The 24,759-nt window shown below is 44.2% G+C and overlaps 1 protein-coding gene and 1 non-coding gene across 8 annotated transcripts in view; both read left to right on the plus strand.

Annotated features, from left to right (window-relative positions):
• Positions 1–24,759, plus strand: part of LOC126101575 (cytospin-A) — a 534,312-nt gene that overhangs the window by 304,181 nt on the left and 205,372 nt on the right. For all 7 annotated transcript variants that reach the window (XM_049912225.1, XM_049912224.1, XM_049912227.1 and 4 more), the window contains exon 3: positions 1,766–2,032. In XM_049912225.1, the coding sequence (XP_049768182.1) occupies positions 1,766–2,032 (267 nt within the window). The remainder of the gene's footprint in view (positions 1–1,765; positions 2,033–24,759) is intronic.
• Trnat-ugu (transfer RNA threonine (anticodon UGU)) lies at positions 11,452–11,526 on the plus strand. Its single transcript has one exon. It is a non-coding gene; the product is annotated as a tRNA-Thr (tRNA).

The raw sequence follows: 24,759 nt of genomic DNA on the forward strand, positions 1-24,759 counted from the left end.
TATTTGGAAAAAGTCCACACAATACCTTAATTACTATGGTATGGCATCTCCATCTCATCTTTTTGGGATGAGATCACGTGACTGCTGGTACTCCCACGAGTTGTAGCCCTTGTCCTTGGGTAGCCCTTGTAGATACTGATCCTATCTACGAGAACCACGAGACTCGAGATTTTACCTTCGAGTTCGGCTTGCTAAATCTGCGATTTCCCCCGTCGCTGTCCGTCTAGTAAGTCATGTGTTCACCCACCCGAGAAAAATGGTTACCCCACCATTTTCACTCCATCTCACATTGCCGATTGCCGCTGTAGTTTCAACATGTGCACGCGTTTGCTACGTACAGATGACGCAAGCTGTTGACAGCACTCCTATCTTGCATGCAGCAGCACTTCCGAGTTGATGTACTCGACTACGATGTCAGTTTCTTATTGTTGATGCTGTATTAATGATTTTATATAAGTTCTGCGATTACATAGTTAAAATTACAGTATCATGAAGCCGCCACGCAGTTAACGTGAAAGTGGCAACAGTAGTACTTACAACTACTTCGATATGGAAATGATTGGCATTCCAGCGCATTTGCATAGAGTAGATAGGCGAATCGTCACCACCGTTCTGCATGGAAGGAAATATTCTGCAGTGGGTTTCTCATTCAGAAACTGCATTGGAATCTTGTTGGTTGATTTTATGAGAAGTTAGTGTTATGCATCACCTAAAGAGTAGAAACGTCTACCTGCACCTGGCTGATTTCGACAGCTGCAGGACTGTGGTTGAGATTATCGCATTGGTCAAGATGCTATGTCTGCCATGCTAATATGGCTCTACATGTGTACTGCCTGGGAGAACAAATGTATTGCTCGCAAAGCCTGTGCGGGATCGTCCAGCTACATCATGCCCCTGAGTTAGTGAATGCAGTTCTTTACACCAAGAAAAGTACACACATGGGCAGTGTGACGACTCCCAGAGCACCATAAACTGTTAGAAATACGGTCATGGGTTATGGTTTCCCTTGACGCAGTAGCAGATAGGAACTCCCCGACAATTCTACGTCCAGCAATAACACTGGACGCTTGGTGGACCCTTGTCGCCTCTTAAGACAAAACTGGTTCAGCGTCCAGCATCACAATGGCCGTAACAGTGTTGGATAGTCAGACGAGATGGCACTTCACTAGATTCCATTTGTCATCGCCGTGTGGACCCAATACTAGGCGTGATGGAGTGTGGTACCATTGGGTACACAACAGGATCACCTCTTGTTTGCATAGACTACTTTGGGCTTGTGGCTGTGCCTTATTTTCCAGTGTTCTGAGACCTTACCTTTCAGAAAGATAACGCAAGACCGCATTGTTATCCGTGCTTCTCTGACGTAATTGGATACAGAGGTTATTCAACTTGACCTGGGCGGTACATCCTCCAGATGTCTCATACATTGATAGCATCAGGAGAGTCTCGCACACCAGAGCTCGACAGCCACTAAGATTGTTGAACTCTGCTGTAGGGCTGAAGACGCATATCTGCTGCTGGGGCTCAGTTCGACTCATTGTCGAGATACGTTGTTGCAGATCTATGTGCAACATTTTGTGTGCAGTATTCTCCCAAATAACCTACACATTCATAAATGTATTCTTGCTAGTATGCTGTATTGAAACAGCAGGTAATACTTGGTTGTTCGCTATCCTTGCCAGTGCCTAGCAGTGTACATTGTGTTCGATATATGGGAGGCGGTGAATAGAGAAGTTAATCAGACGATTGGTCACGATTTGTGCAGGAAACGGGTGATCGCGAGTGTGACGCGAGGTGGTGTCCAGCCAGTGCGCAGCAAGCCGGCTGGCGGCAGTCAGGACACCGCGAAGAAGCAGAAGCAGCAGCAGCCGCCGCCTCGGCGGCACCAGCTGGTCCCGGCGTCTCCCGCCGTCCCAGTGCGGAGCCTACGCACGAGGGATCTGCCGCCCAATACAAGGAAGAAGCCGCCAGTTCCTACCGCTGTCGCCTCCAGGAACAACCTCCGCGGCCGCGCGCCCACGCCCACGACCAGGTCAGTACGCAATGCACACGCACGTTCTTAAACTGCCAGTTTCAGAAAAATGATTATAATCCCACCTGGTTCAGCCGCACATTGGCTGTCTCCAGCGTCTACATCTGAGAAAACTACAGTAAAATCTCTTGTCTTTTTCTTGCAAATAAAAATCAAACTAATGATGGGAGACCTTACAAACTGGACCTCTTTTTCTCTAATCATTCTTAGAGAATTTGGGGGTCTTCCTAAAGTAGTACAACACAGTCTGTTACACATACAAAGGGAGCAATGGTGGGGAGATGAGAGAGAGAGAGAGAGAGAGAGAGAGAGAGAGAGAGAGAGAGAGAGAGAGAGGCAGGGTATCCTCCCAAACCCCCCCTAGATGGGTTGCAGCCAAATTTGTCACAGGACACAACCTCCTAGCTCCCATACGAGCAGAGATATGGGTACAAACGTTTTTCCAGTCCCTGCCATATAGTCCGTCCTGCACTACAGATGTAGCATGTGGGAATAGTACCAACTACCTTATAGACGGGTTTGCAGGATGGCGTGCAAATCAGGGGCAAGAGTTAGCTCTGTAGCCCCTGACATGTAGGCTACACTGCATGACAGATATGTTGCATAGTATCAGCCTGCTTTCTGCACCTATTTTGCAAGGGCTACACTTGGACTTGGACATGGCCATGGGCATGGTTTGGGGAAAGCTGAGACGGATAGAGGACGACATGGAAAGAGAGAGGGTGCAGTAGGCGATGGACACAGACAGGTGGAGAGGATGAGGTGATAAATAAAATAGAAAAATTCGTCTTTGAAGGTAGAAGACTCTCGACTGCTGTTAAGCACAGTACATTACAAGGTTATTAATTGTCCAGCAATGACACGCACTTCAGTTAGTAAATGGACTTATTTACAGTAATAAAAGTACACACACATGGGCAGTGTAGTTTGTATTTACTCATACACTCCGTATCTTTTTATCAAATCACAATTTTTAATGAAAATAATTTATTTATTCTATCTGGTACTAATTGCAAGAAAGTAAATTAAAATTTGATGGATATGTGAAACCCCTACTGTGAAAAGGTAGTTAAACAGATAGATAATACTGTTCAGTATCTAGAAATTAAAAGGTATTATTTCGATTTGTTATTCGGTGTTCTTGTATCAAATTTTAATTTGTGATTACTCGCATTTTCATGCAGTTAGTAATTAAAAGTAGAAGGATGTTATCTATGAGGGTAAGTCACTAACTGTCTGCAACCAATTTTTATAGTTTGTTATAGCTCTTCACCCTACTTGTACATGGTCCTCCATTGCACAATCTTTCGAGACCCTCTGGCGGGGGGGGGGGGGGGGGGGCTGATTGGATAGCAAGAGACGTATGCACAGCTTCTTTTACCTGTTGATCAGAGCTGAATAGATGGCCCTCTTCAAGTGCACCCATTTCCAGTGATAACTCGTTTCAGAAACATCTCACCTTCGTTAGCATGACGGTGCAGTGAGTGCTGATAGCTTATCACAAGGTTACATTGTGCTCTTCATAGGGTTGTTTTGGAGTCCATGTCGCCAGACTTGGTGATAGTTGAGCCTGTTATGCACGATTACATATGCAGAACCTGTATATACGATATGTCACACTATTAGGGATCACTCGTCCGGTATTCAGAATCGTGGCACTGACTCGTTTAGTATTGGCATTAGTTGTGGCTGCTCTGCACTTTCTTTATTCTTCAGGCTCGTTCGACCACATTTGACCTATGCAGTCCACTGGTAAACACTTTGCTGTGATAAAAGATTGTTCCCATATTGTACTGAAAGTCTTCAATGAAGCTATGAATTACTGCCCCCACGCGCCCCCCACCCTCTTTCTGCCCCCACGCGCCCCCACCCCCTTTCTGCCCCCACGCGCCCCCACCCCCCTTCTGAGCCCCACACGCTCCCCCACCCCCCACCCCCTTCTGCCCCCACGCACTCCCCCACCCGCCACCCCCTTCTGCCCCCACGCGCTCCCCCACCCGCCACCCCCCTTCTGCCCCCACGCGCTCCCTTCTCTGATTACAGACTTCTGTTGTTCTATGGTGCAAACAGTGAGTGATACAGTGGTCTTCACGTTGAAACATCGAAAAGTGGACTGATGTGATGACCCTGCAACATACCACAGGCAAAGACAACGGTGCCATTTAGTGACATGAGATTAGAAAACCGTAGACTCAACATCAGGACAATTAGAAAATAACTGCAGATAGTTATAGGCGTAGCCTCACGACTTAAAAATGTTTGAATATTTTCAATGTATCATTTGCACTTTTGTTGTTTGAAGTTTAAACAGAACTCAAAATATTGCTACCAGGAATACTGGAAACAGTTCTTTTACGATCATTAAACTTTTTATACTAAGCATTGAATCTGCCAGGATTTAATATATATCAACTTAAAAATAGTAAAGCGGTCTGAAATTTTGCAATGTGAGGAGAATTTTCCGAATTTTTTTGGAGAACTGTGTCGTACTACTGTACGAATTTTATGTCCGATAACTGATGTTCACATTCTGTTAGTTTGAAAAAAGTGTAGTTAATGAAACAAAAATCAGTCCCACTCTCGAACGACCAGTAGGAAAAAAACACCTATGTATTTCCGTACGGGCTCTGCTTTTCTTGTAAGCGAGAGTCAACAAAACATTTTCGCATTCGGAGAAAGGCGGTGATTCAAAATTTCTGACAATATGTCGCAGAAACGAAAACGCCTCTCTTAACCATTGCTACTCGAGCTCGTGTATATTAACCGTGACATTCTCTTCCCAATTTCGCGCTAGTGCAAAACGATCTGTCCTTCTTTGAACGTTTTCGATGTCAGCCATCCATCCATCCATCCATCCATCCTGTCTGGTAAGGATCACAAACCGCACAGCAGTACTCCAGCAGATGTCGGACAAACGTAGTGTAAGCAATCTCTTTAGTGGATCTGATTGGACTTCTGAGTGTTCTGCCAATAAAACAAGCTTCCTGGTTCACTTTCACTACAAAATTTTCTGTGTGATGATTCTTATTTTAGTTGCTTGAAATTGTGATATCTAGCTATTTAGTTGAATCTGCAACCCTCAATTTGTGTGAATAATGTGTAATGATCACCAAGATATAGATAATACTATAGTGTCAGTAATAAAATGAAATATTAGTTGTTCTTCTATAATGATATCTACTGATAGTTACAAGGCATCACAGCTATAATGGGCAATATGATTTTCCATTGGTGAGTAGATTTATGATAGAATAATTCATAATATACACTACTGGCCATTAAAATTGCTACACCACGAAGAAGATGCTGTGATATGCAAATGATTAGCTTTTCAGAGCATTCACACAACGTTGGCGCCGGTGGAGACACCTACAACGTGCTGGCATGAGGAAAGTTTCCAACCGATTTCTCATACGCAAACAGCAGTTGACCGGCGTTTCCTGGTTAAACGTTGTTGTGATGCCTCGTGTAAGGAGGAGAAATCCGTACCATCACGTTTCCGACTTTGATAAAGGTCGGATTGCAGCCTATCGCAATTGCGGTTTATCGTATCGCGACATTGCTGCTTGCGTTGGTCGATATCCAATGACTGTTAGCAGAATATGAAATCGGTGGGTTCAGGAGGGTAATACGGAACGAAATGCTGGATCGCAACGGCCTCGTATCACTAGCAGTCGAGATGACAGGCATCTTGTCCGCATGGCTGTAATGGATCGTGCAGCCACGTCTCGATCCCTGAGTCAACAGATGGAGACGTTTGCAAGACAACAACCATCTGCACGAACAGTTCGCCGACGTTTGCAGCAGCATGGACTATTAGCTCGGAGACAATGGCTGCGGTTACCCTTGACGCTGCATCACAGACAGGAGCGCCTGTTTTATCGATTGTGTACTCAACGACGAACCTGGGTGCTCGAATGGCAAAACGTCATTTTTTTCGGATGAATCCAGGTTCTGTTTACAGCATCATGATGGTCGCATCCGTGTTTGGCGACATCGCGGTGAACGCACGTTAGAAGCGTGTCTCAGTCATCGCCATACTGGGGTATCACCCGGCGTGGTAGTATGGGGTACCATTGGTTACACGTCCTGGTCACCTCTTGTTCGCATTGACGGCACTTTGAACAGTGGATGTTACATTTCAGATGTGTTAAGACACGTGGCTTTACCCTTCATTCGATCCCTGCGAAACCCTACATTTCAGCAGGATAACGCACGGCCGCATGTTGCAGGTCCTGTATGGGCCTTTCTGGATACAGAAAATGTTCGACTGCTGCCCTGGCCAGCACATTTTCCAGATCTCTCACCAACTGAAAACGTTTGGTCAATGGTGGCCGAGCAACTGGCTCGTCACAATACGCCAGTCACTACTCTTGATGAACTGTGGTATCGTGTTGAAGCTGCATGAGCAGCTGTACCTGTACACGCCATCCAAGCTCTGATGCCATGCCCAGGCGTATCAAGGCCGTTAATACGGCCAGAGGTGGTTGTTCTGGGTACTGATTTCTCAGGACCTATGCACCCAAACTGCGTGAAAATGTAATCACATTTCAGTTCTAGTATAATATATTTGTCCAATGAACACCCGTTTATCGTCTGCATTTCTTCTTGGTGTAGCAATTGTAATGGTCAGTAGTGTATTTCATCATTACCTGTGGTAAGTGCACTGACCAGCCAGAACATTATTACCACCGACCTTCTATCGATATAAACCCGTCCAGGCGATAAGTCCCCTGGCGAGGAATGACTTTTAGTGAGACACACGCACGGCGCATTCCGTATCAGTGAGCCTACCGTCCATATATAGAATGGGGAATGCGCACGATGTAAGAGAGCAGATCGTGATGGGCCGGCGGCTTGACACGAGCATTTCGGAAACTGCACGACTTGTCGGGTATTGAGGAGTGCTGTGGAGAGAGTCTTCAACACGTGTCGAAACAAACGTGGAACCACGTTCTGACATCGTGGGCTGGGAGGCCACCCCTCATTACACATGTCGGACGTCGTAGGCTGGGCAGACCGGTAAAACAGGACAGGCGGCGAACTGTGGCAGAACAAACATATTTTTAATCAAAAATGGTTCAAATGGCTCTGAGCACTATGCGACTTAACTTCTGAGGTCATCAGTCGCCTAGAACTTAGAACTAATTAAAACTAACTAACCTAAGGACATCACACACATCCATGCCCGAGGCAGGATTCGAACCTGCGGCCGGTGCGGTCGCTCGGCTCCAGACTGTATCGCCTAGAACCGCACGGCCACTCCGGCCGGCTAACATATTTTTAATGCTGGGTAGAGTACAAGTGTGTCTGAGCACTCCTAACGGCGGGCCCCAGCAGCCGTCCACGACATCGGCAACCGCGACTGATCATCGGCACTGGACGCTGGCGCAGTGACTAAGCATTGTGTGGTCTTATGAATCCGATACCTTCTTCATCATGTCTCTGGGAGGGCTCGTATCCGTCGTCTTCCAGAGGAACAGCCCCTTGCCACCAATACTGCGGGACGGAGACAAGCTGGCGGCGGGCTATTATACTCTGGGAACTAGAGATGGGCAAACTCGTTCATCCTTGGGAACTAGTTCACTGATGATCGTTCTTTTTTGGAACCGTTCATTTTTTACTCGTTCATAGTCCATTTGTGCTTGGTATGGTTCTTATGAAAAACTGAAAACTAGTAGTGTACGTAACTGAAGGATGGAGGGCACCAAGAGGGGTCACATGCCTCCCTCCCTGGAGTTTTTATTCATTACAAAATTCTTACAGACTTTTAGAAGTAATTTCTGTGATTCTGCAGAACCTCTCGTTTAGCCAGCGTGGCTGATCGCAGGGAAATAATGTAGGGTGGTGTACGGAAAACCGGCCCCGAGTACAGACTGCTCGCCAATTACGGACGATGTGTTGCCCGTTACGAGCAGATACAACAAACAGACAAACATGTAATAACTAGGCAGTGAAGAAATAACAAGCTAATGCAAGCAACAATTGCGAAGCAATCGATGTCGATGTATAGAGAGCTGGAGAAGAGAACATGAAAAACTCACGCGACGCGCATGGGCTATAGCTCATGTAGTCTTGTAAACCTGTTGGTGGCTGTTTCCCAACTTAATAGACCACAAGTGTCTTCTATAAAATTCTTCGTTTCGACTTCCACTACATAGCTGTGCTACGTTGTAAACAATAATCGTTTACACCGTATATACACTTCACGTTGTCTCTGGGTTCGGAGGCGAAGTAGAGACTTTATGGAAGCATAAAATAAAATGTGGTTTTCTCATCACACTTGCGTCACACGCTTAGTAAAAATTGGGTTTTTATGTAGCATTATTAAAGTTAATGCAGCAATAATAATGATAATTAAGTTCGCAGTAGTAAAGTTTCTGGTTTGAAAGCTCCTTCTGAACAAATGTTTTTGAGATAATAAGTAAATACGATTTTATGGCAATCTAAGTCTTTTCAAATGGAGAGGCACCGCTTTTCCTACTGAGCCAAAATGACCCACAACCCACTCTTTTTTTTTTTTTCTTCAAAGAAACCAAACTAGCAGGTAATTCAAATCGGAAAGAACCAAACTTAAAAATAATTAGAGCCTTCCTAAATGTAATGTTTTGTATATGAAAGACACATGAAAATCGTTTTATATGAGTTTCTTACACTTAAAATTAAGCAAATTGTTGAAACTTAGTTGCTAAGTCAAGTCGATGAAACCAAAAAATATGTCTTCTGCTGTTTATCGATATAATGAAGTGAGCTGATGTACCCTTTTGTTACCTGAAAAGACGTACCTATACATACGACGTAATTTTTATGTAATTTATGTAACTATAAAATACTTTTCGATTACCGGCCGTGGACGCTGAATAGCCAGAACCAAGTGCAAGAACACTTTGGAACACATGTAAAATGGGCGAGCGCAGTGAACGAAACGAGCATCTGGATACTGAACCAACTAGGAGCAGTCGGCAGTGGATCTGAGACAGGTGGTCATGCGAAGAACGACGAGTGCGGCCGAGGGAGACAGAGACTGAGACGAGCGCGCGACCGAGGCTGGAACGAGAATTGCCGAAGTGACCGCCGCGACCGATGTGAACTAGTGAACTATGAACCGATCGTTCCTTGGAATTCGTTACTCGGTCCTTTCGTTCATTTTGGTGAACCGTTCCTTTGCACCCGTTCGTTCGCGAACTACCCATCTCTACTGGGAACATTCACGGGCAAGGAGTATCGTACACTGGTTGCAGATCACGTACACCTCTCCATGACAATCGTGTTTCCCGATGGCAGTGGCACTTTTTCCAACAAGACATGTCACAAGGCCATGAGTCTGATGGAGTATATCGAGAAACACAACGGCGAGTTCCAATTCATGTGCTGCCTCCCCCCCCCCCCCTCACCCCCTCAACTAGCCAGGTCTGAACCTGACCTAACACATCTGAGATGTGCTTGAACATGGCGTCAGACCTCATCACTCCTCCTGCCCGAAATTTACCGGAATTAAGTGACCAGTGTGTATGCAGATATGGCGCCAGCTCCCTCCGGCGACCTACCAAAGTATCATTGGTCCCATGCCACGATATATCGCCGTTGTTGTACGTGCCAAAGGTGGACAGACCGAATATTAGATAGGCGGCCATAATATTCTGGCTGATCAGTGTGTATTGCTTTGATATTTGTTGACACATGATGGTCTGTGTTACAGAAAGAGATAGTCACTAAAAATATTATTCAGTAAGCAGCTTAGGCTGGTAATCGTGACGTCTTTTAATATATAAGGGTTGTGGGGTAATATCTATGTAATATTTTCTTTCTTAATCGATTCGCGTCCGCCTGTACTGCGGTATAAATTGTGAGATCGCAGGAGGTTAACTTGATGTATCAAAGACAGCGAAAAGCTGAAAACAAAAAAAAAAAAAAAACTATCCTAAGTTTCCTTAAGCTGAACTGGCACCCGCTGGATAACTGAATTCCTGATAGTGTAAGGTGATATGAATCTGTCGCTGTATTGTGGAAGGTTATAGTAGCGGATAAGGACGATCACGTAGGGCAAATAATTCAACCTCAGCATGATGTGATCGTCGTTGCTGTCGGTTTCACGTCCTGTGTGAAGGAGAGCCGTGCGTTTACGACCTCCGCGACCTTTGCCAGCAAGGCGACGCGTTCCGGCTTTCCTTGGCCAGTTTGGAAGCCACTGACCCTGGCGAACGCAGTTCGTTGCCCGGCTGGGCTGTCTGGGCGCTGTGTTTCCTTTTTGTTTTTACCTCAGGTAAAAAGACGTCAGCGTCTGGCCCGCGTTGTCCGTGTCGGCTCTTCGGCTGATTGGTCCATTGCAGCGTTCTGAGGAGAGGGTCGCGTAAGCTTTGTTGTCAACGTTGGCACTGCTTCACCACTTGATTTGAACCCTCGCCAAAGGTTCAGATACGTTGAATGAACAGTAACACTACATTATTACTTCAGTTACATGAGTTGCATAAGACAGTGTATTGTATAATGGTCGTACCTCTATTACTTCGCAAAAGACGTTGCCGTTAAGAACGTTGTCCATATATTCATCGTTACTTCCATTGTTCGAGGTTACCCACTTCTCTTATCGAACTTGATAAAAAAAGAGTTACTGCCATCCTCTTAGCACATAAACATTAAACGCATGCGCACACTCACACAGAGAAAGATAGATCGATAGATAGATAGATCGATAGATAGATAGATAGAGAGAGAGAGAGAGAGAGAGAGAGAGAGAGAGAGAGAGAGAGAGAGAGACCGTGGTAGAGTAGGCATCCCTTAGCTTCTGAGGCTTCAGCACGCGGCTAATCTTTTAACGAACATCGTGCCCTAACTGTTGGCCATTGTGGTCGTATGACTGTCTACATGGATTATGGAAATTTCAGAGTGCAGCTACGAAGTAAACGAGACTATTGATCAAGGGTTCATATTCAAAAGCTTCTGCGCAGGGGAAAATAGTCGACTGACGAGAGTGGCACTACTGCTTATAACCAACCTAACTGCGTCTTTTGCAGCAGGTTCTGAAAGAACGGCTTTGCTATGTTAGGTTGACGGGTGCTGGCGCCCTTTTTGCCGCCATATTCACATTGCAGGTGTTTCCCCGTACATCACGATGTGTCCTTTTTCTAGAACGGCTCCGAGGGAAAACACCTTGGCGACAGTTTGTAACTCTTTAATTCTATGAATTACATAATATGAAATAAATGATGACTAACTGAAACCCTCAGCTGCGAACAGGTGTTGTTGATATACCTCGATGTGGACAGCTGAAAATGTGTGCCAAAGCGTACGCGAGTAATGAGTGGATGGGCAAATGTCTATAAAGTACATTACATATGTAGAATTGTGGACAGTTGGGAATGTGAGTCTCACGGGAAGCGTGCAAGGGATAAGTCCCTGCAGTCGCGCTATTCATCTGTGTCCTCGGTGGCTCAGATGGATAGAGCGTCTGCCATGTAAGCAGGAGATCCCGGGTTCGAATCCCGGTCAGGGCACACATTTTCAGCTGTCCACATCGAGGTATATCAACAACACCTGTCGGCAGCTGAGGGTTTCAGTTAGTCATCATTTATTTCTGGGAAAAGCTGCATTGTCGTCAACAGTATTGTTCTTTCGAGAACAGTTACTGTCTTCATATATACATAATATGAATTACATAGGCGTCAAAATTTGGGAAAAATACCTCCATATCTGAGGAACATAACTGCGTTATACCGGGTGGTAATGATTAAACTTTCTGTATTTAACACGTTACTATACGGAAACTAAGTACCGTATGAGTACCCAACTTGGTAGCATTAACGTCCAGAGCATGGGGAGCATGATTTCGAAGGATCACAGCGCCACCATCGAGTTCCAACTATGGTCACAAGGCGCCTTGATCAGTCTTCGTGATTCATAGTCTCACACACCTGACCAGTCGCAGTGCACTTTTTGGCGTGTTAACATGAGCGTGGAGAAAAGGAGCAGGACGTTATTGGTGAATCTCTATTATCAAAACAACAGTAATGCTGCAGCTGCACTTCGAGAATACCGCCGGTTGAAAAGATTACGGAAGGGTCCTCTTTCTCCACCTGCAATGCGGAGCATGATGAAGTGGCACCACAGATAGTTAATGAAATCGCTGTTCCTATGGCAGACAGCGCTGCACGCAATTCCCCGTCGTCAGGCAGTGCGCTTGCTGCGCCACGACAGTTGAACATCCCGTGATCCACTGTACAGAAGGTGCTTCGAACCACTCTTAACCAGTATCCGTACTTGTTGCACCACAGGACGCACAAGGACGTGTTGACTTCGCTCTCCACTTTCTCGCAAGGATTGAAGTTGACGAGGGCTGGCCCTGGACCATTATATGGACAGACGAAATTCATTTTTCTCTGACGGGTGAGGTGAACACACAGAATTGCCGAGTGTGGGGATTTTCACCTCCAGTCACTTTCCATGAAGTTGCTGTGAACGTGTCACCGCATGGTGTGGCTTCACAGCTGCGATCATCATTGGTTCATTCTTTTTTGAACAGGTTGGCACTCAAGAATCAAAATACTTGCAGTGTGACTGGCCAGCGTTACTCTGATATGCTTCGCCAACATTACGTAACACCCCCCCCCCCCCCCTACAGGAGAGAGACGCATTGAATTTAACAGTTTTCATGCAAGATGGGGCCCCCACCGCACATCGCTCGTGAAATTTACCTGCTTCTCCGAAACACGTTTGGAAACGATCAAATTATTAGCCGATCGTTTCCAAACGCTTGGCCGAAAAGGATCACCTGGTCTCATTCCCTGTGATTTCTGGGTGTGGGGCTACCTGAAGGACGGGGTTTACCAGGGCAACATTTACATACGTGCTGATCTGAAGCGCAGCATATTGCAAATTTGTGGTAAGTTCTTATGGGCCCCAACTGCTGAGGTCATCGGTCCCTAGGCGTACGCACTACTTAATCTAATCTAAACTAACTTACGCTAAGGACTACGCACACACACCCATACCCGAGGGAGGACTCGAACCTCGGAATGAAGGGAGCCGCGTGAACCGTGACAAGGCGCCTCAGCACGCAGCGCAGACGCGCAGCATATCAAGAGAGATAACCAGCATACCTACGGACATGATTCGGTTTGCTGTGCAGAATGCAATCCTTTGCTTTCAGACTCTCATGGACACTGATGTGCGCCATATTAAGCCCGTTTTGTAGCAGTAATGGTGCCGGTATATAATGGTATGATGTACCGTAGCAGCATATCAAAAGTGTTTCAGGTAAATTAATTCTGCATTATTTCTCTTCCTCATGTCTTTGGCATTAATGTTACCAAGTTTGGTACTCGTACGCTAATTAGTTTCCGTGTTAAAAGGTGTTAAATAGGGAAAGTTTAATTATAACCACCCGGGACACCTCTCGGTTGCCCTCTAGAACACCCACAAAATTAATATTTAATTTTTGGTACTGGTGCTTCTAACTAATGAGGTTTTCTAATCAATTCTGGGCTTCAATTAATTTTACTTAATTTATATCTAGTCCTTGGTTCAACACTCAGTATCACCACCCTATGAGGGTGTTGCACGACATACCCAGAAAGGAACTCCCACTGGACCAACCTCTGCCGAAAAAGGCAGGATCAAGCCTAGATATTGTTGGCCGAAAGGTAAACTTACTGGACACCGAAAAACACGTCATCTGAAAATTGTCATGTAATTTACTTATCTATTTATTGCTGAAGGTACAGCCAGGGTGAGATCTGCAATCTCAGCTGTCCTTCACACATGTTTTTTGTGTTGAAACCATCGTATGTGACTGCACTGGGCGAGCATTCAAGGCGAACCCTTTGCTTGCACAAACAGTGATCTGGATTTCATCTGTGCAAGCAAACAGGATGAGATGCAGGGTTAAGTCAGTGGCACCAGATAACCCCGTAGCTGCTAATTGACGAGTGATAGCCTGACGGAGCGACGTTGTTGCACTTCACAACGAAATGTCCGACCCATCTTTATCTTCACACATTACTTTAATTTCCGCGCCATCAGAAACCACAGATATATGAATCGTTCCGAGTACTCTTATCAAATCGCCGACCGCTTTTAAATGTCGATACGCGCCTAAAGTAGGCAGTGATCTAGCACCAGTTACAATTTAAATAGATCGTTGGACGGGAGCTACATTCCGGATCGTTAACCATCATACGTAACCACAACTCCGTCACGTCAGCAGGCATATTGCATTGGCCGCACGGTCACTGTCTTATTAGATGCTGCTTGCTGCCTTTATATCAGTTCTTAGGCGCCCTCGAAGGAAAAAAAAATCCTCATGTTATTGACTGAACGTTTCGTTATGTTCATTTTGAAATACTGATATCTAGAGTCACGACTCTTCTATTGCTTCGTTACTATTTCGGTATACATCTATGCACACTGCAACAACTCTCACTTTGCGCTCTTTTACAACATGCGGAAAACGCCTACTTTATTTGTAGAAAATAGCTGTGGAAACACCTGCAATGACAACGGTGTTACTCGCACGTCTCATCCGAAGTAACATATCAGAAATAAATCTCTGAATTGTAGTTGTCCGAAGGGGGGTGTGTGTGTGTGTGGGGGGGGGGGGGGGGCTTCCTCTAACCTTGTGATATACCAGATTTTCTTTAATTCATCTAATCTGATTTGCGGTCAGAACCTACAAGGCTTAAGGGTCAGTGAGCTTTCTATCTTGGTGGGTGTTTTCCAGTACCTGTTTAAAATGGACTTCTAAAAAATGCAGGGAGGAAACAGCGCTTTCCAAAAGGGTGCTGTTACTGGGAGTAGAATATGGTCAGTGAAAGCTTGCATTGTGTCCGTGAGTTGACTGGCTGACCGCCCCCAATTTCTTAACTTTTTTTTTTGGGGGGGGGGGGGGGGGGAGGTTGGCAACTTGCAGGGTTGAGGAGCTGGTTAGCAGATCCCACATTCTTTGGAGGAAAATAGAATGATTCTGAGTCATAGGATGTGTTTGAAAGTGTCCAAATTTTGGGGGTAGGACGTTAGATCAACAAAGCATATTCTTCCATTGTAGTGTTAAATTTGTGTGGCGGATGACTACGAAAATAGAACAGACAGAGAGGTTCAAACCTGAAGCGGACACACGCGTATTACTCTTCCATATCACTAAAGGGACCTCCATTCGTAACATTCCCATTCAACGGAGGATTCACCGTAAATCGTCTCGTATGGTTCTGGTAGACATTATAGAGAGCTGATAACCAATAATACACCATGAACTCCATTTCATTTCCCAACCAAGTTATGGAAATTTCTTCTACCAAATTGACCAGGGTCTGTAAGAGTATTCACCTGAAATGGCTTAGAGACATAACAAAATAAGCAGATAGAGAGATATGTTCATTTGTTAATCTTCATCTTTCAAAGAGATTCATCACTATTTAATTCAAGAAACAAATTGCAAAACTGTAGTATGAGGAGGGGCAATAATCCTCTGAAACTGAAGGTAAAATCTTCTAGGTTTTTAGGCAACGTCACAGTCTCAAATTTCTTTTCACACTTGATGTTTCATCCCCCCTGCTGGCATTTCTTAATTTGTCGCCAGATCCGATATGATTTCATAATCAGATTCGATTTGATTTTATAACCAGAGCTTAAGTCCTGTAAACAGCTGCACACAGTTATTATCTCTTAACATGCAAAATTATAAGAGGACGACATACTTCCAGAACATTGTCACTCGCCTTTTCCTCACAAGTGTTTTACACGTATTTATACAGTATTTGAGTTACCGGTGTAACATTTGTTGCACGATATTGACCTCTACGTGCCACACACAGATTTGAGCAAGACTCTACAAAGGAACATGTGAGCATGGTAGAGATGTTTTTAGCAGTTGTCAGAGCGATCTGGATCTATGGGTCATGGATAGGGAGAAACTACGCTGCTATTAGAATATAAGCGAGTGGCAGTCGCATCTAAGAAAGCGCTCGCCCTGTTAGTGGAAAATAACTGAATGGCAACAGATCACTCGAGAGGATCTCCACGGCGAGGGCGGCTTCTTTTTTGTGTGGGAGGCGTCGCATTTCCGGATGACACAGTGGCCTTCCCTACAGTGTTTATGGCGAGGGCGCGCCAACAACGGCGTCTTTGTCAAGGGCCGTACAGTGGTGCCATTATTTGGTTCTAACCCTGGGCGGTCCCGAGAATCGAAGCGAAGAGTTTCAGAGAACACGGTTATTTTATGCTCCGGAGTTTCCTGTTTTCGCGGAGACTGCATATGCCGGGAAAATATGCAGTTTTGCGATCTCGTAACAGGGGGAACGGAGGTACGTTGATTAGAAATAAACTGATGTATACTGACATTGTCACCTGAATCGTGATGGTGTATGTTCACCAGGAATAGATTGCGTGTCCTAGGACATTTTAATCGCCGGTCTTAAAAAGTAGAAACAAACAAAATAACTGCCGCTGAAGAATAAGTCTCAAGCGCATCTAAAGATTACACTTGTTGCTTGTTTGCCAGTGCACATGCCTCGATAGCTATGTAAACATTCGGCAGCAAAGTGTAATAAAACTAGCACTCGAGCGCAACGTACACTTCGCTTCCTCGCAGAACCATTTTCCAATAGCCCTATGAAATGAAATGCTCGGCAGAAAGTGTTGAGTTACAAGTGGGTAACTGTTGTACGCAGCTAGTGTTTCACACTGCCAAAGGTCTGGGCATCAGTTGTATACACAAGGGTTCCCCAGGCGTGGGAAGCGCCGTTGTAACCGCACCTGCTGGCCAGCCCACCTGCCGCACGCAGGAAGAGGGGTCTTCATACCTAGCAGGTACGATCGCTCTCCCACAGTCTCACGTTCAGCACCAGGCGCCGTAAAAGATTTTTAGACATTAACACTGCTTGTTTCGTCATTGTGCGTTTGTTTCGTTTCTCGTGAGCGTGATAGTGACCCCCATAACAATTCGAGCTTTAGTTCCTTTAAGCTGTCCTCAACCGTAAGGGCGGTTTCAACATCACAGAGCTTTATCTAGGCATGGACTTCCTGGAGGTATTATGCCCTTTCCTTCTTCCGGCCTTCGAAATTTCAGAAGCTCTGTTTATTTCTAACCCTTTGTACATGTGAGATGGACTATGACACACTCTAAGTACCTCAGTACTGCGGTGTCCATAGAGTACATAATACACAGCGCGAACTCTCCAGTGAGATCGCGTGCTGCGTCTTCGCTGATAAAAACACGGCCTTGACTGCGTTTCACGTGCACAGTTTAGCGGTAGTCTTGATCTCAGCTGCAATTCCGGACTTTTTAACGAAAGAGGAGAAACCATCTGCTTCGTTCCTGGTTAGTCTTTCATTTACCGCATTTCTTAGCTCTTTGCCAAGTAGATCAACGGGAATCGAAGTTCTTGAGGAATTGTCAAGAGACACAGTTGCCACGAATCTCAAAGGTACTCAACATTTGGAGTCTCGCAGAAAATCGAATTTAAAGAACGAAGTACTAAGATACGACAGTGTTTTGCCCGAAAAATATCATAATGATTGTTTCTTCTTTCGTCCTTGTAGGCAATGATGCATTACGTTGTTGAAAAAACTCGTGCGTTTGCATACGTTATGTGAACACTGCTATCCTAGGAATTATGTAGCATATTATCTAAGAATCGTCGTACGTAAGTCTGTACTTGTAAAAATCCCTTTGGTTTTGTGTAATGGGAATTAAATTACGCTGTTGGTGAACTAAGATGATGGAGACGCTGATGACCTGTGTAAAAGCGGTTTGAAACACTTGCCTAGCCTAGAGAGAGAAGTCATCGGAGAAGATGTGGCAAGGAAATATTTAAATATAGTATACTTTAATGTGAGCAGTATGCTACGACTAGGAAAGATAATAGCACTTTTTTATGAATTCATAAACAAAGGAAATAAATGATTAAGGCAAAGAGGGGGTAAAAAGTCACTGTGTAAAAGTTTGTTTGTCCTGTGGTAATCATATTAGGCATTTTGGATGGGGAAAGAGGATGCTGTGTACTAGAAATTCCTTGGCAGTAATGTGACAGTAACGGATAGCATTTATTCCCAACAATTCAGATTCTTGCCACAACAATTGAAAGAAAACGTCCAGACATCTGAAAATGTCTTCAGGGCTGTTTGAACACAACACCACTTTCCCAGACGACCATAACATCTACGTGATTACTCTGCTAGTCACAATAAAGTGCTTGGCAGAGAGTTCAATGAACCACCTTCAAGCTGTCTCTCTACCGTTCCACTCTCGAACGGCACGCGGGAAAAACGAGCACTTAAATATTTAAGTGCGAGCCCTGATTTCTCTTATTTTGTTGTGATCATCATTTCTCCCTATGTAGGTGGGTGCGAACAGAATATTTCCGCAATTGGAGGAGAAAACTGGTGATTTCAATTTCACGTAAGGAAAAAGCCGCCCAGGAACAAGACTCGACGATTCCACGTTCTCCCAATCTTGCTCTTCCTGTCTGATTTCCCTCGAGAGAGAGTGAGAGAGAGTGTGAGACTACTGTTCTTAATTATTGTATGTTATTTATTGCAGGCATGAAAGCTACAGTGTTTCACTTCCAGACAACTTGGCTCCCCCCATTTATCTGATAGCAGCCCGACCCTCACCGTCAATTCTTCTTTCTTTTCCCCCAGGAAAGGAGAGGGCGGACCCTTATAGAACTTACTTCTTTTCAGCTATGCCAGTGCAGTTGACATTGGCGCAAGGGGAACCCGATTCGGAGTTATAAAGTGTCTCGCCAAACTGTATTTTCGAAGAAGTTGCATCTGCCGGGAACGATACGTTTCCATAAAATAATTTTAATAATATTTGTTACATAAAATCAGTACTTGCGACACACTGTGTGAACATGCCTCTTTTTCTTCGTTTTATCCGTTCTCGTGTCTGAGTGAGTAGTTCACGGCCTGCGGTACTTGAAAGTCAATACAACTGTGGCCTTATTCTAGAATCTCGTAGCCCCCATAGTGTTATGTAAGTTACGAGAGGCATAGAGAAAAGAAGAATACAACAATTGTTAGAAATCGAAAAATTAATAATTTTAATTAAAACTGATGTGGTAAGTGGCAAAATTGAAGCCAATGCATTTTTGAAGCCAGCTTTTATATACTCTCATCGTTTACCGTCCACTCTATCTCTTCAAAGCCAATTTGTTACGTCTCAAAGATCACCTCATCGTTCGAAAAGCGCTGTCTACCCACAAACTTCTCCGATTTACTGCAGAGGTGATAATCAGAGGGTGCCAGGCCAGAGTAGTAGGGTGGATCAGTCACATTGTCCCATCCAAACGACACGAGCAGATCACGAGTATGCCGGGCGATATGGGGTCTGGGGTGTCATGATGGAGTCAACATTCCCCTCCTTCTGTCTTTGATTTTTTCCTCAACTTATATTGGGTCTCACAGTATTCAGCAGCATTGATTTTGGTACCTTTTGGCGTGTAATAGACCAACATGAGCCCTTTCCAGTCCCAGAATGCGGACGCCATGATTTTCCTCTCTGAAGATTGAACTTTCAACTTTTTGGAGGATGGAGAATGGGTACAGCGCCTCTGCATAGATTGACTTTTTGACTTAAGGGGCTCCGGAACGCCCTATACTTGCAATGTTAAAATAACGCTTATAAATTACATCTTTCCTCACAAAGTATTTGAGGTAGGAAGTTGAACTTTTTACAGAATATTTATTGGAACATGGGCTACAACTTAACACAGGGATTTTACAAAATTTTAGTTCAGTTATTAAAGATGATTTTTTTTCAATTGTAATGAAAATTCACAACATTTTTTTGGAATTTTTTATTTATATATTCAAAAATACAGTTTTTTGGAAAAAGGCTGTGTTAAATTATGCAGAAGGTACTGTGTAACATTTACTGAAAGTTTGAAACAAATATGTTTGGAAGATCCTTAGAAAACATGTAATTAGTATGAGAAAATAAAAGTTTTGGGAATCGAGCGACAAAGATTGGATTAACTTTTTAGTGCATTCCAGGTCCATAGGATGGATTATCTTCATCCTCTGCAAACTCCTCCTCCAGCTTCCTCTTGTTCCTCCTCCTGTTTACTCTTGCTTGTATTTCTAGACTCTTTACAGCCCTGTCTGCAGCCCGAAGGCGTTCCTTGTCTAAAGCAAGCATCGCTGTACCATGTTAGAACCTATCTTCATTCCCATATTTCTAAATACCTTGCACCTTACAATGTTGCCATCATTGAAAGTTGCAACAGCATCATACACACCAAAGTGAAGTGTTTCTGTTCCAACAAATACAGTCTTGGGGATTCTCGACCATATAACACTATTTACACTTTCATTGGGGTTTTGAGTTTTTCCGTGAATACACTTTTTCAACAGTTCAGGTGCTGCTAAGTCTCTGAAAATAGGTTTTATCACCTCCATTATTGCATGAGGCAGACTATGCTTATGAGTGTATACTTCACCAGTTAGCAATCCTTTGTTATATTTACACCAACTGTCTTCTTCTTTGGGACACAAGCTATGTTGGGGATTTTCATCGGTTGAAGAAGTATGAAAAAAAAAAAGAGCCCAAACAGCCTTCTTCATTTCGTCGACACTTTGTGTATTTTGCCTAATAGCCTTTACTTTTACTCATTATTATACTTCAACAAAACAGAGACTCAAGAAACAGAATTAATTACGAATATTTTCGAGATAACGACAGAGTAAATAAACATGAAACAATCGACAATCACACCAGCGATATATATTGAACCATCACAGGTTAGCCACAACACATACTTTATGTCACATCACTAAAATGTACCTGATGAACACGGACGTTAATAATAACACCATTTGACAGCAGTTTAACAGCGCCACAGTGGGTCACGCCCATGTAGAACACATTTAAAAAAAATTTAAAAATAGTTGTAGTCTTCGGAATTGAATAAATTATATATCTATTAAAAGGTAATAGTCTGCAGATTCAGAAAACGCAAAAAAGTAAAAATTGAACTTTTCATGATTTTGAGCCTTTCCGGAGCCCCTTAAGAGTATAGTGGCGCGCGCGCGCGCGCACGCGCGCGCGCACGCGCGCGCACGCGCGCGCACACGCGCGCACACGCGCGCACACACACACACACACACACACACACACACACATTTCGCCCTCAGTTGCAATAGACTCGCAGAGGATTCATCCGTAGTTTGAAAACGTATAAGAAATTCGCGTGTTCCCATTAGCGATATTCGCGGTGCTGCGGGTCAACATTTTCGGCACCCACCGTGCACACAGCTTCTTAAACTGAAGTCTTTTTGACAAGATTTCACCTAGGATACTTCGTGAAACTTGTGGAAAGCTTTCTTTCAGGGAGTGAATAGTCACATGACGATCATAGCGAACTTTTCTTTAACTTGCTGCATAAGCTATTCTGAAACAACATGGTCTTCCACTTCTTTCTTCGTCGTGGTTGTCGGGACGATCTTGCTTAACAACCTAATCCACTTGTAACATTCTGACGAGTCATTATCTCGGGTCCATAGGTTTCCATAAGTTGGCGGTGGGTGCTGGCCGCCGATTCTTTAGCCAAATTGAGGAACCGAATGACTGAAAGTGTCTCACATCTACTGTAGGTGGAGCAAAGGGAGAGCGCACTGGATAACGTGTTAAGCTGCTGTGACATAATTTCGTAACTTATTGCGGCGCTCAAGGTGTCATTCGATCCTTACGAACATCTCTAAACGTCGTGGGTGCCAACTCTGAAATATGCATTGCATAGCCCTTGCATTTTTAATTTCCGGATGTTTTTAAAAGAATAATTTGAACTACTTTCACAACAGTATGAAAGTTGTTCTTTTAGTGAACTTGGTCTCGAAATGCATCACGAGATTGTTTGAAATAGTGGTATGAAATGTGAGTTTTCTATGGCTAACAAAACATTGTTTGAGATGAATTCGTTGAGCCCAGAAGAGTACTGAAAAATGGTGGTATTACGAGAGGGAGTGCCTCCGGTAGTGCAAAACGGAACAAGGCTGTGGGAACACAGGAGGCCGAAATCTCTTTCCAGGCAGAGATGGCGAAGTGTGACGTCACAGCCGTTGCGGATGCGGTGTGCGGCGGAAGTTGCCAGCAAGCGTGACATTCTCGCGGTTCCTTGTAGCGCGAAGGCGTCTGGATGCGGCGTAACGTTACACCACATGACAGAACCACCATTCCACACAGTACAGTACCAGGCAGATTCGGGCTTTACGTTCCATCGACAACGCGGTGATTAGGGACGGAGCATAAACATAGATTGGGGAAGGAAATGGGCAGTGTCCTTTTTAAGGAAATCTACCTTAAGCTATTTAAAAGAGTCAGAGAAAACAAAAATCTGGATGGCCAAGTGGGGATCTGAACCGCCGTCGTCCCGAAAAGTTACAGCATGAGGAAGTGGATCACAGATTTGCTATTGCTGCAAACTCGTTCTATCATTAATATGTAGGTCATTAGCAGATCTGCCACGTCGTTGTAGAGACAAATGTTTTAAGGAAAATATGTCAAACGGATGTATGCTGTTACTGAAAACTTCGATGTTGCGACCATGAGGGCATTGAGTAAATTAAAAGAAATAAAACTAACCGTTGCTCTTAAGGATGACTAAAACGTGTAGAGTTGGTACTGAACGAGAAATGTGCAACAAATCCTGGTGGAACAGTTTGTGATTACGCAAGTCTGTAGTATCAAAGAACAACAGAATAATCAGTTTATTTTCAGACACAAGTAAAATTGTAGTAACGTGTCAGTCTCATGTAATAACATTGTCTGGAGAGGTAGAGAACATGATGCAGCCTAGTACAATTATGAAATTGCTGTTTCACCGTACCCTCAGTAAATATGTGTAGTGTGCACTGACAAACAGTTGTCCCATTCAAACTACTCATACTGTAACAGTACCATCATAGGATGCTATTGTAGAGAAAATATTGTTAACGTACTTAGCCCTCTTATAATTTCAACTGGGTTCCTCCTGCACCATCTAGCTAATGAGTTTTCGCTGTCTTTCCAGATACGGCATATACAATGTGTGAAAAATAATTATTCACAACTTACAACACTGGTCTGGTTGAGGTGGAGACGAACGTTCTGATACTGGCCACGTGTGGGCCAGTAAAGTGACTTAGACAAAATTCGTAGTTGGTGTGACGAATGGCAGCTAGCTCTAAATGTAGAAAAAAGTAATGCGGGTAAGTAGGAAAAACAAACCCGTAATGTTAGGATACAGCATTAATGGTGTCCTGCTCGAGACAGTCACGTCGTTTAATATCTGGGCGTAACGTTGCAAAACGATAAAAGGGAACGAGCGTGTGAGGATTGTGGTAGAGAAGACCTATTCTTGAGTACTGCTAGAGTTTTTGGGATCCCTAACAGGCCGGGTTAAAGGAAAGCATCGAAGCAGTTCTGAGGCGGGCTGCTTGATTTGTTACCGGTAGAGTCGATCAGCGTGCAGGTGTTATGGATATGGTTCGGCAGCATAGGCGGGAATCCCTGGAGGGAAAAAGTTATTCATTTCGAAGGAAGCTACTGAGAAAGTTTAGAGAACCGGCTTTTGAAGCTGACAGCAAACGACCCTACTGCCGCCAACATACGTTTCGCGTAGGGACCGCGGAGATGACGTACGAGAAATTAGGGGACATACGGAGGCATATAGATAGTAGTTTTTCGCTCGCTGTATTTGGAAGTGGAAGAGGAAAGGAAATGACCGGTAGCGGTACGGGGTACCATCTGCCACGCGCAATAAGGTGCATTGCAGAGTTTCGATGTAGGTGTAGGAACAGCATCAAATTGGACTAAAAAAGTCCCCTAAGTCACAGAGTATGTGCGTCGCTCTTTATTCTCACAATTTCAATATGTAAAATTAATGTCTGTAAAATTTACCTCGAAGTGTTGTGAATTTTAACAGGATAATATTAATAGTTTAATAATTTTGTTTGTCTGGTCTTTTTACCACGAAGCTTCTGTAAGTCTTTAGATCAATAGCATCTACAGATTTCGCTTTTTTCTTTCATTGCCCTCACGAAACAGCCGGCGAAGCAAGAGTGCGAGTGGATACTAAACTCTTAGCGTGGCGTCCATACAGAGTAGCTTAGATGACTTTCGTAGGCCAGTTTGAGATTTTTTCCCATCTTTACAGACTGCAAGTGCCCTGTACCAAAATGTTCATACTGGCTTCCCCTTCGCGACTGTGTGGTACGTCGTACGTTGTAAACAGTTATCGTTTACAATAGATAGAACCTTAACAGGTTACGGCGCATCCTTCATGAATGAGTCTCTTGGTAAAAACTAAGTTCACGGTACGGTTGAAGTTGGAATTGTGTGACTACCGTGACGCTATGTACCGTTAGAGAGCGAGAGAGCGCGGACATTCCATCTTCCATCTCCTTCCTGTATACCTCGACGAGTTTTACTTGCGTATCACGTGGCAAAGTTTCGTCACTGTATTTTTCCAAGGATCCTAATATTTATGAGGAAATGCTCGCTGTTCCACGTACCTTACTTCGACTAGTGTGTTTCGGTGGTCTATCGATTTGTTATCTTTGCATCATATTTTGCTGCTCGTCTTCAACTACTTCGTCTGCACTTTCCGTAATATTGTCTGGAAGTTTTCGCTACAAAGCTGCTCAATAAATTCCTTGCACCTTTAGTATACGACATTGCCGTATGAGCGCTTGATATTCGTGCAGCTGCATATCTTTTCTCCTACGGGTTTTGCCATAGTTAATAAATAATTAAC

The sequence above is a fragment of the Schistocerca cancellata genome, chromosome 9, assembly GCF_023864275.1.
Source record: "Schistocerca cancellata isolate TAMUIC-IGC-003103 chromosome 9, iqSchCanc2.1, whole genome shotgun sequence".
Lineage (NCBI taxonomy): Eukaryota > Metazoa > Arthropoda > Insecta > Orthoptera > Acrididae > Schistocerca > Schistocerca cancellata.